The sequence below is a fragment of the Protobothrops mucrosquamatus genome, unplaced genomic scaffold (assembly GCF_001527695.2).
Source record: "Protobothrops mucrosquamatus isolate PMUCROS unplaced genomic scaffold, P.Mucros_1.0 scaffold3566, whole genome shotgun sequence".
Lineage (NCBI taxonomy): Eukaryota > Metazoa > Chordata > Lepidosauria > Squamata > Viperidae > Protobothrops > Protobothrops mucrosquamatus.
In genome coordinates this window covers 38,458-53,991 of record NW_015389532.1, presented here as the reverse complement: position 1 = coordinate 53,991, position 15,534 = coordinate 38,458, and the positions used below count along the sequence as shown (strand labels likewise).

At 41.0% G+C, this 15,534-nt stretch overlaps 1 protein-coding gene across 2 annotated transcripts in view; it reads left to right on the top strand.

Moving 5' to 3' along the window:
* The first annotated feature begins 12,323 nt into the window (after positions 1-12,323).
* Positions 12,324-15,534, top strand: part of GYS2 (glycogen synthase 2) — a 33,898-nt gene continuing 30,687 nt past the window's right edge. For both annotated transcript variants that reach the window (XM_015827213.1, XM_015827214.1), the window contains exon 1: positions 12,324-12,444. In XM_015827213.1, coding sequence (XP_015682699.1) covers positions 12,324-12,444 — 121 coding nt within the window. The remainder of the gene's footprint in view (positions 12,445-15,534) is intronic.

The following is a 15,534-nucleotide window of genomic DNA, read 5'->3' as shown; positions in this document are numbered from 1 at the left end:
AATTCCATTTGGGGGGATGAAACTTAATATTAGTAATCAATAGCATTGGGTTGATTATATCACTGTTTCAGGAACCCTACATTAACTTGATTGCCTTTCATTTAAAAGCTTCCATGATATAACTCATTCGTGCTAACTTACTTTTCCGAAGATTAATAATACAAGCAGATAATTTGCTTTTTGCCTTAAGTATATTGGCTAAGAATGCTGCAGGGATCTAGGATTCTCAAACGTCGATGAATCAAGATTTTCAATTTTTTAGGACTTGTTACTGAAAATTGGCTGCTTATTCCCATAAAAGTCATTATAGAGATATAAAAAAAATGGTAATATATCTTTTTTGTGGGAATCTTAAATTAGCAACTATTTTTTCTCCTTTGTGCTGCGAAGTCCTGCAAAGAGAAGTTGTTTTAATGCCAAATTAATTCATACAGTAGAAGCAGGAATGGAAGAAAAGAATTTTCAATAATCAAGCCCAGATGGAGAAATGAAATGAAAAGGCAGAACTAGAAAATGCTTTTCCTAAAGGTTTATTAAGGGAGAAACTGAAAAGAAGACTCAGTTCATTTATTTCTGCAATGCGTTGTCTTGCGTTGTGATGTCCTTATGCAGTGAAATGGATTTTTTCTGCAAGTCCCGAAGAATGTGGAATTTTCAGACTTAAATTATGTCTTGATAACGAAACTACCTGCATATTAGTTTTTGGACAATGCCGTGGTCCAGGCTATATATATATATATATATGAGTAATGAGGGCCATAGATAATATGTCCACATGTTTTTGGCTGTTCTCTATTCCCACCTAGGTATTCTTGAACTGACTGGATGTATCACTTAACTATTGATAGGGATGTATATTAAATCTGTGAATTGGAATATCTTTCCCACGTTCATATGTACAGTATGTACCCATTGCGCTATTCTCCCTCAGGATAAGCAACATTAAGTGCACCCTAGAAAAATACGAGTAGTCCTCAACTTTAAAACATATTTGAGCCGGGAATTACAGTCATAAGTCATACCAATCATGAAGGGGGTCATACTGACCATTCCCGATTTTACAACTTTTTTTGCAATAGTTGGTGATCAAAACTATTGTATCCATTGCTGGAAATATTCATTCAATCCATGTGTTTGGTGGCGCAGTGGTTAGAATGCAGTATTGCAGGCAAACTCTGCCAGCAGTTTGCCAGTTCAATCCTGACTCAGCCTTCCATCCTTCCGAGGTCGGTCAAATGAGGACTGAGATTGTTGGGGGGCAGTATGTAAACTGCTCAGAGAGGGCTATAAAGCACTATGAAGCGGTCTATAAGTCTTAAGTGCTATTGCTATGTTTTGTGTTTTCCAGTGACTTCCAAAAATAGTCAAGGTCACAAAAAGATAAGGAAGGCACCCTCCTTCCATTGCATTTCTAATTGTGTTTATTTTATTGGAAGGAGAACTTCTTGGCATGATGACACAGGGGTTGAACCTCTATGAAAAGGGGATAGGGGTGGGGAGGGAGCTGACCAAGAAAAGGCAAGTCACCATGTTTCCTCCAAAGTTATGCACTTTTGGTCCTGCAGGACCTGCCATTTTTTTTTTATTTTTCTAGATCAATTGTGGATCAGAGCAGAAGGCAGACTTAGCCGCTGGAAAGAAGAGGAGAGGAGAGAGAGGAAGGAAGGGAGGGAGGGAGGGAGGAAAAATTAAAAGGGAGAGAGGGAAAGATGGGAAGGAAAGAAGGGAGGGAGGAAGGAAGGAAGGAGGAAGGGAAGGAGGAAGGAAGTGAGGAGACGAATTAAAAGAGGGAAAGATAAGGAAGAAAAGGAAGGAAGGAAGGAAGGAAGGAAGGAAGGAAGGAAGGAAGGAAGGAAGGAAGGAAAAAAAATAAAAGGGATGGAGGGAAAGATGGGAAGGAAGGAAGGAGGGAAGGAAGGAAAGAGGGAGGAAGTGAGGGAGGGAGGAAGGAGACAAGGAATTAAAAGGGAGGGAGGGAAATATAGGAAGGAAGGAAGGAAGGAAAAAAGGAATTAAAAGGGAGGAAGGGAAGGAAGGAAGGAAGGAAGGAAGGAAGGATCTGGTGAGCCTCTGGATGCCAGGAGAAAATTCAGGTTGAGGCTAGACCAAGATGTTGAAAAAAAAATCATAAAAAAGGGGTAACAATTTGCTTTTGCATGATTGCCAAGAAAACAATAACAGGTCTGTTAAACAGCAGTGCAGCTCCACTTCGAGGCGGTTTTTATTTTTAGATGTGCTGCAGCCCTGCCAGAAATAGGTCAGCTTAAGCTAGCCACGATAAGCAACAATGTGAGATCACCCAGGAGTGGAATTACAATGGGAATAAAGCAAAATACAAACGGTGTGGAAATGTCCAGGGAAAGAGAGGCGCGCAAGGGACTTATTAGCATGCACCATTAATATGCAAACAAGCACACTCTTTTGTCCTCCTAATGATGCGTTTTCAAGTTGGGGGGTGAATGTCACTTAGGTGGCTCCAAAGGTCTCAGAGAACGCAGATGTTGCACAAAAGAAATGGAGGCAAACGGTCCATGCACACACTTGAGATCATGAGGTTTTATTACAACTGCATGCATGAGATACAGGTTTTATCTCTCTTTGAGCAAACATATCTAACAGATATGGAAAGTCGTGACGTTTTAATATATTTTGAGATAAATGCTTAAGCTGCAAGGTTTTAGATTTAGAAAGAAATGAAGATGGTCCTCAACTTACAACTGTCTGTTTAGCGACGGTTCTAAGTTACAGTGACACTGAGAAAAGTGGCTTATGACTACTCCTCACATTTGCAACAGTTGGAGCGCCCCAGGGTCACATGATCAAAATTGGCAACCAGCTTTTTTTTTTTTTACAATGGTTGCAGCATCCTAGGGTTCTGGGATTGCCACTTGTGATGGTCCCAGTTGGTTTCCAACAAGCCAAGTCAATAGGGGAAGCTGATTTGCTTAGCGACCCCACATGATTCACTGAACAACTTCAGGGAGTCGTTTAACAATGGTGGCCAAAAAAGGTCCTATAATCGGTTGCTGTTCATGACTGCCTTGCTTAGCAACATAAATTCTGGTGCTAACTGAAGCCGTAAGTCGAGGACTATCTGCATTGAATATCCAGTGGCTAAGAACCATTGTTGAGGAGTTTGTGATGGAAATTATCTCTCCAAATGCTGCCTTTGAGAGCCACTGTTTCAACTGGTGGCCTTAAGCTGTTGACACTGGCTTTTCAAAAGTTAACAATTGTCTTCTGAATGGTCCTCACACCGAGCCAATCTTCTCTCCAGGTTGGGCTTGAGCAGGGTGTTCATGATTTCCCCGTGGTTTTGAGAAGCCCATTGTCCATCTTCAGCCAAGGGAGACCCCTGCCTTTTTCCAAAGCGGAGTCCGAAAGAATTGAAGTTAAACTTACTTCTGGTGAACCGAAGCCTACACGAGATCTGACTTTCTGTCTCGGTCTCCTGGATAAAATAGCAAAGGCTGGCAGGATCAGCCAAGTTGGGATCTTCAGAGTCTTGGGCCGCGGCATAGGAGCTCCTCTTTTTCTGCCATTCAAGAGGTAGATCTAGGAAAGGAGATTCAGCTGCAGAACGCAGGATACAGCAAGGTACCATATGAAACACAGGAAACAAATGAACAGGGGCAGCCATAAATGAATGACTCTATTGTGTGCTGAAAGTCTGGAAGGCTCCCATAATTGAATACTGGCCCAGTGTGGTGGAGTGTAGTCTGGATTCCCAGGAGGGAGGAGCAAGAGACAACTCAGTTCAGACAGTATGTGTGGGAGGAAGAGGATGAAGACAGCTCCTCCCTAATAGTTCTCAAAGTATATACCTTATGGGTGGGTGTTAGTATGCTTCAGTTTGGTAAGATTCTGTCTATGGGTGAGGAACAACACAGTCACAACCTGCCATGATTTTGACCCACCAGCAACTAGCTGGGAACAGTGTGCAATGTCAGCAAATACAAGAGGCAGGTAGGACAGTGGCAAATCTGCAACACATACCTGAGAAGCCAGCCTTCAGAATGGAACTGAAGTCCCCATGGACAGGTTTTCCAAGAATTCTGCTTTGTTTGAGAACGGTCATGAAGGACAGTAAGAATAGGAGCTTAATCATGTCTGAATCCCTATGAAAGTTTCTGAAGAAAAGAGAAAACAAACAAAAGTCTCCATCACAGAACATAGAATAATCATACAGTTGGAAGGGACCTCAAAGGTCTTCTAGTCCAATCCCCAGCTCAAAGCAGGAGACCTTATACCATCCTGGTCAACTGGTTGTCCTGTCTATTTTTGGAAACCTCCAGCAATGGAGCCTTCACAATTCAGGGAGCAAGCTATTCCATTGAGTGATGGTCCTCACTGACAAGAAATTTCTACTAGGTTGGGTCTCTCCTTAACAAGCTTCCACTCATTACTTCTTGTCCTGCCCTCAAGTGCTTTGGAGAATAACTCAATCCCCTCGTCTCTGTGACAGCCTTTCAAAGATTGGAAGATAGTTATCATGTCCCCCCTAATCTTCAATTGGCTAGACATGCCAAATTCTGCTTGCTATGTGTCCAAATGAACAACTCTAAGCAGCAGTAGATGAAATATTCAGTTTTCCCCTAATGTACATACACAGAACATGTATTTCTACAACTATCCTGCATAGTAGACAAGTGGACGGGGATTAACAGGTTGGTTGACTTTATTTGATAACTGGTTTCATACAAGACGCTGGCGCCCCAAACGCAGATTAACAAACCCAATTGCTGTACTATATTCATTTGACATACATTGCTCTGACCACTTGACTCTATTATGTCTGAACTTGATGGCCTAATTCTGGGGTCCCCAACCCCTGCTTTTGACTAGGATTATCTACATATTACAACTTCATTTTTTTTTTTATTTCTTTGCTTGCTTCAGCTTCTTCCTGCCATTCTAAAATTTTACCTCACATGCCTGGTTTTCGAGAAGAATGTCTGTCTCTATGTAGCACAGAATCTGGAAGATGCTTTCCCCTTCTTTTGTGTCCATAGACTAGATGTGAGCTGCAGTGATGCATTAATGATGTACATTTCAACCATACCTAAAACACTACATTTATCTGCATGTTTATCCTCTTTATAGATTCTTTAATCCGGGGGTCCCCAACCCCCGGTCCGTGGACCAGTACCGGGCTGCAGCATGCCAGCAACCGGTCCACACAAACAAGCAAAGCCCCATCTGTGGGATGCAGGCAGCACACAAAACACTCTCCAGTCCGTGGAAAAACCTTTCTCCACAAAACCGGTCCCAGTAGTGGTTGTAAGTTGAGGACCACCTGAATCAAGTTGCTTATTATCTTCTTCTTCTTCTTGTGCCATATCCATTATCGGACGTTGGCGATCATGTTGGCGATCCTGTTTTTTATCAGCTTATTATTTTTATTGCTTATTATAAGTGCTCAAAATATATGTTATGCCTTAATGCACAGTTATCAAGAGGGCAACAAAACAGTGAACAGCACTGTTTAAATTTCTTCATGAATTGCTGTTTACAGCTTTATTGCCCTCTTGATAACTGTGCATTATGTTAACTAAAAGCGTCTTTAATAGCCCTTGCAAATTGTTACAGGAACAAATTCCTCTTCGTGTAATAATGTTCTGGAGAAGATATTTATGGTGTTCAGCTACAGCCCAAGCAAAAGTGGTTTTCCATGTTTACAATAAGAACTCAGCTGTGTGGGAATCTAGCAGAATTCCTTCCTTTTTAAAAATATATTTAAGGATCTGCCAGATGAGGGATAAATTGGGCAATGAAGCAGATAGTGTTCGGTTTGAAAGACCAGGTCCCCACTTGAAGGTCCAATTAATCTGATTTATTGTAAAAAGTCTATGCACATGAATCTTCTTGACACTTGATAGGAATTAGATAAGGGTCAAGGGCTCTCAAAGGGGTGTTGATTTAGTTCTCTTGTGGCTACATAGGGATTCTAGGCTGAACTTACTTTTCACTTCACCCCCAAGTTCTGCCAACTCTTTTCCTACAGATAGAGAGAAAAGTCTTCTAAAATAGGGATCCCCAACCCCCGGGCTGTGACCCACTACCGGGCTGTGGCCTATTCAAAATTGTGCCGCATGAGTGGCTGGTCGGAGCGCGTGTGTGCATGCATGCAGCTCAACTTGTGAAAGCGGCGGGCTGGTGGGCACTTTCACGTGTGCGCGCTGGCCTGCTGCATGCCCAAGGGCTGCTCCCACACGCATGCCTGCCCATGTACCCCTTAGTTCCCCTCCCCCCCCCGCCAGGCCACCAAGCTGCCAAGGTTGGGGACTGCTGTTCTAAAATGTCATCCAGCCCTGGGGCAGAATCGTTGTGGTTTGAGATTTTAAGGATGCGGCCCAGTCCTAGGCTGCATTAACAGAGGGATAGAATCAAGATCATGTGAAGTGTTAATACCACTTTACAAGGCCTTGGTAAGGCCACATTTGGAATCCTGCATCCAGTTTTGGTCACCACGATGTAAAAAAGATGTTGAGACTTTGGAAAGAGTACAGAGAAAAACAACAAAGATGATTAGGGGACTGGAGGCTAAAGCATATAAGGAACGGCTGCTGGAATTGGGTATGTCTAGTTTAATGAAGAGAAAGACGAGGGGTGACATGATAGCAGTCTACCAATGTCTGAGGGTCTGCCCCAAAGAAGAGGGAGTCAAGCTATTCTCCAAAGCACCTGAAGGCAGGACAAGAAGCAACGGATGGAAACTAATCAAGGAGAGAAGCAACCTAGAACTAAGGAGAAATTTCCTGACAGAACAAGCGGAATAGCTTGACTTCAGAAGTTGTGGGTGCTCCATCATAAAAAGCTGGCATATTTTATTTTATTTTATTATTTTATTTTATTATTTTATTTTATTTTATTTTATTTTATTTTATTTTATTTATTTTATTTTATTATTTTATTTTATTTTATTTTATTTTATTTTATTTTATTTTATTTTATTTTATTTTATTTTATTTTATTTTATTTTATTTTATTTATTTTATTTTATTTTATTTTATTTTATTTTATTTTATTTTATTTTATTTTATTTTATTTATTTTATTTATTTTATTATTGCATTGATAATCTTGTTAGGAAAGGGACCATCATACTTTTCAGATAATGCTCTTGTGCATTTATTACACATCAAGCAACAACTTTGGCTTAGCATCTGAACTTGAATGAAGTTGTCTAAAGACGATCAAAACTGAATATCCACAGGCTTAAATGAGACCCCATCAGTGTTGTGAACTAATTCAGATGTTTCTGTGGAATAAATTTTATTTGCTTTAATGGACAAGTTTTAGGTCACTAGGAAGGAATCCAAAATGATCTTATTTCTGGAACTATCCTCTTAAAAGATAATTTTAAAAAACCCAAGAATTTTCTAGTTTTCTGCATTATTCCAATTAGCCAAAAAGCATTCACAACCTCTATTAAACTTCACTGGCATTCAGCATGTGCATATGTGTACATGAATTCCTGAAATAAATTTTTATTGTTAAAGAAAAAAATGTTGTTTGTTTCTCCAAGATGCTTGTAACTCTTTCAAGTTGTGAGAGACATCTTAAAATTAACAATTGAGCCATAATCAGAACTGAAATTGGAAAAAGAAGTATGAATTGTTTATGAATGCTTAACATTGAATTAAACTAAGTTTCAATGTAGTCTAGTCTAAGAGACTCTATCTTATTTTTTCAACAATAATATGACCTGAAATTCATTGCAGAAATGCCAAGAATTTCTGATTCCTCCACTTTATGAAATATGGTAATATTCTAGAAAGATTGTTCCCTGTATTCCTCTGTCATCTTTGACCAAATATTTTTAGGTCTTTAAAGCCCTAATAGTTTTCATAAAAACTATGAAAAGAATTCAGGATAAAGTAAGAATGCAGGCTACAAGCAACAGGGTTTCCAGCTTTCAAGTTTTGTTTAAATAATTTGTCTAGCTCAAGAATACAAAACTACACAGAGGAATCTAGCAAATTGATGAGATTGTGAAATAAAATTGTAATAAAAGCTAAAAAAAAAAAACAGTCCAGAAGAAATGAAAGAGTCAGTTGCAAGCAAAAGGTTAAACAAGGCGCAGCAGGACCATTGGAAAAAAGAAGAGAAATAGGACAAGTTCTGATCTAAAAAGAGAAATTTCAATAGCTGATCAATAAAATTGAGCAACTGGTAGATGAAGTTCTAAGATTTGCCAACGTAAACCCAGCAAATGCAGAAAGAAAAAACATACTGTAATTCAGTCTGGAGAATTTTTAATTTTATTCCTTTTGAAAGTGAGTATCTCATTACTTCAGGTCAAAAACCCTACCTTATTGAAGTTCTGATTTCAAAGTTTCGTGTCTTCTTTGTTCTCTGTCTTCTCGCTGTTCCTTAAGGCAACCTGAAGCAGACTCTTCCCTTCTCTGCAGAAGACCCCCTTTTGTAGGCTTCCTAAAATTGCGAGGTCCACACACATCCACCTATGATTTAATCACACAGCGGAGCACCTGGTTTTGCTCCCACAAAACAGACCAGCATCCATCCGAGTTGAATAATACCAGCATTGCCATCTGCTGACGAATGTCTGCAAGGCAAGGAAGTCTTGCATCTGTATTCATTCTGGAGGTTGATTCAACTGAGAAGTTGAACGGAACAAGGGCAGTGGTTCCTGACTGCCCAAAGGTGAATTCTTCACTGCAGATATGTTGAAGTGGCGTTCAAGAGACTTTTGCATGTATCTCAGCTCAAAAGTGCATCTTAAAGAGGCTGGCCAGTTCAGGGAACCATTTAGAGTTCTGGAATGAAAGTAAAAAAAGAGAAAAAGAACATACTTAAAAAAAATAAGCTAATATCTCACCCAAAAAAGACAACACATAGATCAGCCTTACGAGGTAGATCAGATCAGGAACCTGACTTTACAAGAAGACTAGAAATATATTTTATTCAGATCGGCTTCAGTAATTATTTTAACAGCTTCTGGTTGCTGATTGAATATTATATTTATAGGGTTGAACTGTGGAACCCTTAGTGCTTTCTGACCTTGGTGGTTTTCTACAGACATTTCATTACCAAACTAAGTAACAACATCAGCGCTAGAAGTAAGTAAGGGTTTACTCTTATTTTTGTATTAGTATATAAAGGGAGTTGACATCCACAGGTCCCAGGAAACTATTGTGGAAAGTCAGCCCCACCTCCAGAGAAAGAAATATTTTTGGAAATATTTAAAAGGCAGAATATATTTCCCTAAAGGATTTTAAAGGCAGAAACCAACCCCCACAAGTCTCTCTGTCCCAAACAGAAACCAAGTTTGCAAAATGCAGGTGATAATCTTGTCAGAAAGACTGGAATCAGGAAATTTGGATTAGGAAGAAAGATCCTTAGAATCAACACCAAAAATCTAAGAATCATCAGCCCCAGCCCCAGGGAAGCAGGATATGACCCTTGGGACATAATAGGATTAACCCAGCACCATCAGAATACCAGAAAGGCACACTCAGGTCAAAGTTCATGCCACAGGAACAACTCCAAACAAAAGGCTCCAGAGGGTATAAAAACCCACTCCCTACATATGCTCATCCTTCTTTTTCTTCCAGAGCCATCTTCCTGTCTGGTTCTTCTCTTCAATAAACTGCAACCTTCTTCCTAAAGCAGTCACCATGTTGTTTATTCCCGGCTTGGACTGAACCATGATGAAGACTTTTCCTTCAACACTATCTAGTAAACTATCTCCTAGCTAAGGTGAGATGGAAGAGACTTGCATGTCACAAACTTTTAGATATGGAATAGACAAAAGTTACCATCCTGTAACGGAGAGACAGACCACAAAATGGCTCAGTTTCCCTCCATCTACAGAGGCATCACCCTACTACTCTAAGACTTCAGATAACTGAGTAGATGGATTTCATTTTGTCTGTGGGGACATCTATTGGTGCATACTGGTGATGCAAACTTGGTTTCTAGCAGACCTGGGCAAGGTAACGATGCCTAACCACGATGAAGTCTTTTGTGCCAGGCTTTGATGCAGAGGTGCAATCTACAAGGGCTATTCCATCAAAGCTGGAAATCCATGTATCAGAACAAATAAATGGTTTGAATTAAAAAAGCTGAATGAAATGTCGCTGACTAAGTCACACAGGCTGGCAGGGATTTTCCATGTGGACAAAGCATTATTATTATTTTTGACCGGATTAGGAAAATGGAATTTTCCTAAAAATAGTAAGGATGGGAAATATACAGGCTAATATACGACTAGCCCAAAGTCCCCCAGGAAAATTTCATAGGTGGGAATTTGCCTCATTGCCTTGTGATTCATCAGCCTTCACATCCCCTTTATCCTGGGAAAACTCACCTGTAAATTCACTAGTTAAATCAAAATGAATACATTATTTGAAGATCCTAAAGATGAGCCTTATCTCCAGTCTTCCTCCCCTGCCGCCATTTTATTAAAGTTTATTGTAAGATAAAATACAGATAGAAACAAACGCTAGAAAAGTTAAACAAGGAAAAAAGAGAAGTGCAATGAAAAGGAAAGGAAAAAAAGCAGTAACTTCCAACTTTGTAGAATACAAAAAATGTTACAACCTCAACCTTATGCTTTACCTCTCTAGATATTCCAAGCCATTTCTATAATAAAAATGTCATTCTAGTCATCAAAACCTAAATCAAAGTTTTATTTTCTCCGTTTCCAGCATAAAGTCATTTCCAAATGAAAATAAAACTAACAAGATTCTTCTCTTTCATTAAAACGGACGATTTTACCATCTCTGTCCGCTCCATCAGTTTTACCATCCATTTTTCCGTTGTGGGAATTAATGTGTCTTTCTGTCTTTGTGCATATGAGATTCTCGCATATAGTCACCAACTTCCAGACTTTCTTTCAAGTTTTTTATCCATCAGGAATGAAAAGAAAACTTCTGGATTCAGTTTTATGTTTATTTTAAGAATCTTCTGAAGAGTACAGAGAAGAGCAACAAAGATGATCAGGGGACTGGAGGCTAAAACATATAAGGAACGGTTGCTGGAATTGGGTATGTCCAGTTTAATGAAGAGAAGGACGAGGGGGGACATGATAGCAGTGTTCCAGTATCTCAGGGGCTGCCCCAAAGAAGAGGGAGTCAAGCTACTCTCCAAAGCACCTGAAAGTAGGACAAGAAGCAACGGATGGAAGCTAATCAAGGAGAGATGCAACCTAGAACTAAGGAGAAACTTCCTGACAGTTAGAACAATTAACCAGTGGAACAACCTGCCTCCAGAAGCGGTGAATGCTCCAACACTGGAAGTTTTTATGAAGAGACTGGACAGCCATTTATCTGAAATGGTATCGGGTTTCCTGCCTGAGCAGGGGGTTGGACTAGATGACCTCCAAGATCCCTTCCAACTTTATTATGATTATTATGATAAAGAACTGATTCCAATACAGGTAGTCCTCATCTTATGACTACAACGGAGTTCAAAATCTCTGCTGCTAAGCGAAACAGTTGTTAAATGAGTTTTACCCCATTTTACACCCTTTCTTGCTACAGTTGTTACGTGGATCCCTGCAGTTATTAACTTAGGTAACATGGTTGTTAAGTGACTCTGGTTTCCCCATGGACTTAGCTTGTCAGAAGGTCACAAAAGGGGATCACATGATCCCAGGACACTGCAGCCATTGGTGCCAAGCGTCTGAATTTTGATAACGTGATCGTGGAGATGCTGCAATGGTCGTAAGTGTGGAAAAATGGGCATAAGTCACTGTTTTCAATGCTGTTGTAACTTCAATCAATCACTAAATGAACGGTTGTTAAGTCGAGGGGCTATTTATATTTCTCTGCTTTATCATAACCCCACCAGAAACGACAAACAGTAGCCTTTTATACTTGCATTTCTAGCCTACGTTTTCCCCTGCAGTCTTCCTTGGCATGCTCCATTTCAACTTTGCAAGTGAGAAAAAAAATCACAGACTTAACAGCTTCCTATTTTAACCAGCAGGAGAAAAACACCCGAGCCGAGCAACTGCAGAACTCAGTTCATTTCTCAATTTGTTGAAAACCCTACCGAGCTTTCAGACAAGTTTTACTACTTTTATTCTTTTTCTTTTTTTAAATTTCCTGCCTTTTCTTTCTTTCTTTCGTCCTTTTTAACTGGACAAATCTCTCTCTCTCTCTCTCTCTCTCTCTCTCTCTCTCTCTCTCTCTCTCACACACACACACACACACACACACACACACACACACACACACACTCTGGTAAACAAGGAGCCCCTCCTGCACAAAGTGGGGAAGACCCATCCTTTGCAGATACCTGCACCAAGGTTACAAAGACTATTTGCCTTGGGAGACAGCAAAGACTAAGAGCAAAATGCCACTCGTCCGATCCCTTTCGGTCACTTCTCTCAACGGTCTCCCTCAATGGGACAGCGAAGATTTACCAGTAGAAGACCTTCTACTCTTTGAAGTCTCCTGGGAAGTCACCAATAAAGGTGGGTGCCCTGGTTTTTTTATTCCCTTCCAAGCTGCTGGAGCAATTGATTTTATGGGTGTAGCAAAATTATGAATGAAAGACTGGGGGGGGGGGAGGAGGAGGATGGAGTTACCTATGTAAAGGCAGTTTGTTGAGGGATGCATGGATGTGTGCAACTGCTGGTGCTTGCAGTGAATCTGCTGCACCCATTTTATATAATAATAATAATAATAATAATAATAGTAATAATAATAGTAATAATAATAATAGTAATAATAAAGTTGGAAGGGACCTTGGAGGTCATCTAGTCCAACCCCCTGCTCAGGCAGGAAACCCTATACCATTTTGGACAAATGGCTGTCCAGTCTCTTCTTAAAGACTTCCAGTGTTGGAGCATTCACTGCTTCTGGAGGCAGTTGTTCCACTGGTTAATTGTTCTGACTGTCAGGAAGTTTGGTTGCTTCTCTCCTTGATGAGTTTCCATCCGTTGCTTCTTGTCCTGCCTTCAGGCACCTTGGGGAATAGCTTGACTCCCTCTTCTTTGTGGCAGCCCCTGAGATACTGGAACACTGCTATCATGTCCCCCCTCGTCCTTCTCTTCATTAAACTAGACATACCCAATTCCAGCAGCCGTTCCTTATATGCTTTAGCCTCCAGTCCCCTAATCATCTTTGTTGATTAGGAGACTTTGTTTGTATCCCGGCTTTATTATTTTTACAAAGAAGTCAAGGGGGCAAACGTATCCAATACATGCTCCTCCTTCCATTTTCTCCAAAACAACAGCCCTGTGAGGTGGATTGGGCTCAGAGAGAGTGACTTGCTCATAGTCACCCCAGCTGGCTTTTATGGCTAAGGCAGGTCTACAATTCACAGTCTCCTGATGACTGGCCCCGAATCACCCAGCTGGCTTTTATGCCTATGGCAGAACTAGAATTCACGGTCTCCTTGTGATTGCCGCAAAGTCACACAGCCAATTTTTATACTGAAGAGGGGATCTAGAACTCAGTCTCTTGTTGATTTGGCGCAAAGTCACTCAGCTGACTTTCATGCCTAAGGTGGGACTAAAATTCCCAGTCTCCTAGCTTCTAGTTTGGTGCCTCAACCAGTATAGCAAACTGGCACGATCCATTTGCACCATCTTGCACTTGGCTGATCTTGAGAATTACACCTTTGAACAGTGGGAAGTTTTTTCTCCCCTCTGAAATCGTACTTTTGAAATAGTTATGTCAAAAGCACTAGTTCTGAATCTATTGCAGTTTTGGTGTCAAATGTGTCATTCTTTGCTTTCCTTTTTTCTTCTTCTCTGAATTAAACCAAATGATCATGCCTATTCTTAGGAATGAAACCCAGAGAATACTTAAATATTTTAGGATTCTATTCCTATTTTTTTCTATATTCTAGCTCTTGATTATAGGAAACTGGACGGGGAAAATGATCTGGAGATTCATTTGAGTGCTCTCTGCCTAGTTATTTCCGTGTACTTTATCCCGGCCTTTGAATTATATTTGGCAAGATTTCCATGGCAATACCGTGGTTTTTGTTATAATGTCCGCGCACTGGCAATCCAATATATTTGACAATCTTTTCAAGCATGGCAGATATCCCATAGTTAATCCACTCAGTATGGCAGCCAAAACAATTTTGAATCACTATTTTTACTGAAGTCTGTGGAGATCTTTCCATAAAAATGTGGGCAGCTCCTGCAGGTTTCTTGGGTGCACTGACACAGATGTTGGCTGTGAAACACCTCTACTCACATTTTATGTTGTGTGCGGGTGGTAGACTGCAATGAGGACCTATGGTAGGGCAGAAGTCCACAACCTATGGGCACTGACCAGCCACCTGGCCGCGTGAATGGCTGGCCAGTGCATGTGTGCATGTGCGCAAGCTCACCCCCTGCCCTTGCGCGGCGCTAGGTGACCCCGGAGCCTCTCGCCGGCTCTAGCCAAGCCGTGAGCTGCGTGCCGGTGCTAGCAGTCCCATTTGCGGAGCGTGCATGCTCACAGCCCCATTTGCACAAACGCACACGCAGCCAGATTTGCAAACGCGTAAAGCTGCCTGTCCCTCTCTTTCCCACTGGGCTGCCAATCCAGAAAGGTCAGCGACCCCTGTGATAGGGCATTTCTTAATCCCCCTTTTTGCCAATTCAACTCATGATTTTGTAATATAAAAGGAGTGACCGCTCGGAGTAAATTTCCCCAATCCATGTAGCTCTTCTCCCCACATCTGTTGGTATTTGTTATCCTGCTAAGAATAATGTAAAATCTTTATTTATCTATATGCTGTCTTTATTATTATTATTATTATTATTATTATTATTATTATTATTATTATTTTTAAAAAACCAAGGCAGCAGACATATCGAATACTCCTTCCTCACGCTATTTTCCTCACAACAGCAACCCTGTGAGGTGGGTTAGGCTGAGAGAGAGTGACGGGTCCAAAGTCACCCAGCTTGATTTCATGCCTAAGGCGGGACTAGAACTCACAGTCTCCTGGTGACTGGTCCAAAGTCACCCAGCTTGATATCATGCCTAAGGCGGGACTAGAACTCACAGTCTCCTGCTGATTGGCCCAAAGTCACCCAGCCCCTTTCATGCCGGAGATGGGACTAGAACTCACAATCTCCCAGTTTCTAGTATGGTAGCTTAAACGCTTGGCCAAACCACCTCTCAAAATCTTTTCCATTTTCAGAACTGTTCTTTCATTTCCACCGTGGCTCTAAGTCAAGCTAATAAAGGAGGGTGTTGTACCCCATAATTTAAATGAATTTATTAGCACACCAGCGCTCCCTTTAGAAATTGCCCACTCCCATCAAAACTGGAAAGAATGTTGTAGTGTGTCTCCCTTCCGAAATGGTTGGGCAATGTCTGTTTGTTCTGCTCGTAAACTCAAAGTGCCATGGTTTCATTTTTAATCCGTATATAGTAGGGGTGGCCAAATTGATGGCCTTGACTCAATTTCAGTTTGCTGCAAGCCATCTGTCCAACCAGCTACAGTGATTTTGGGTCATCTCCCTGGCAGTCTGGTGGGGAAGAGGAAGGAAGGAAGGAAGGAAGGAAGGAAGGAAGGAAGGAAGGAAGGAAGGAAGGAAGGAAGGAAGGAAGGA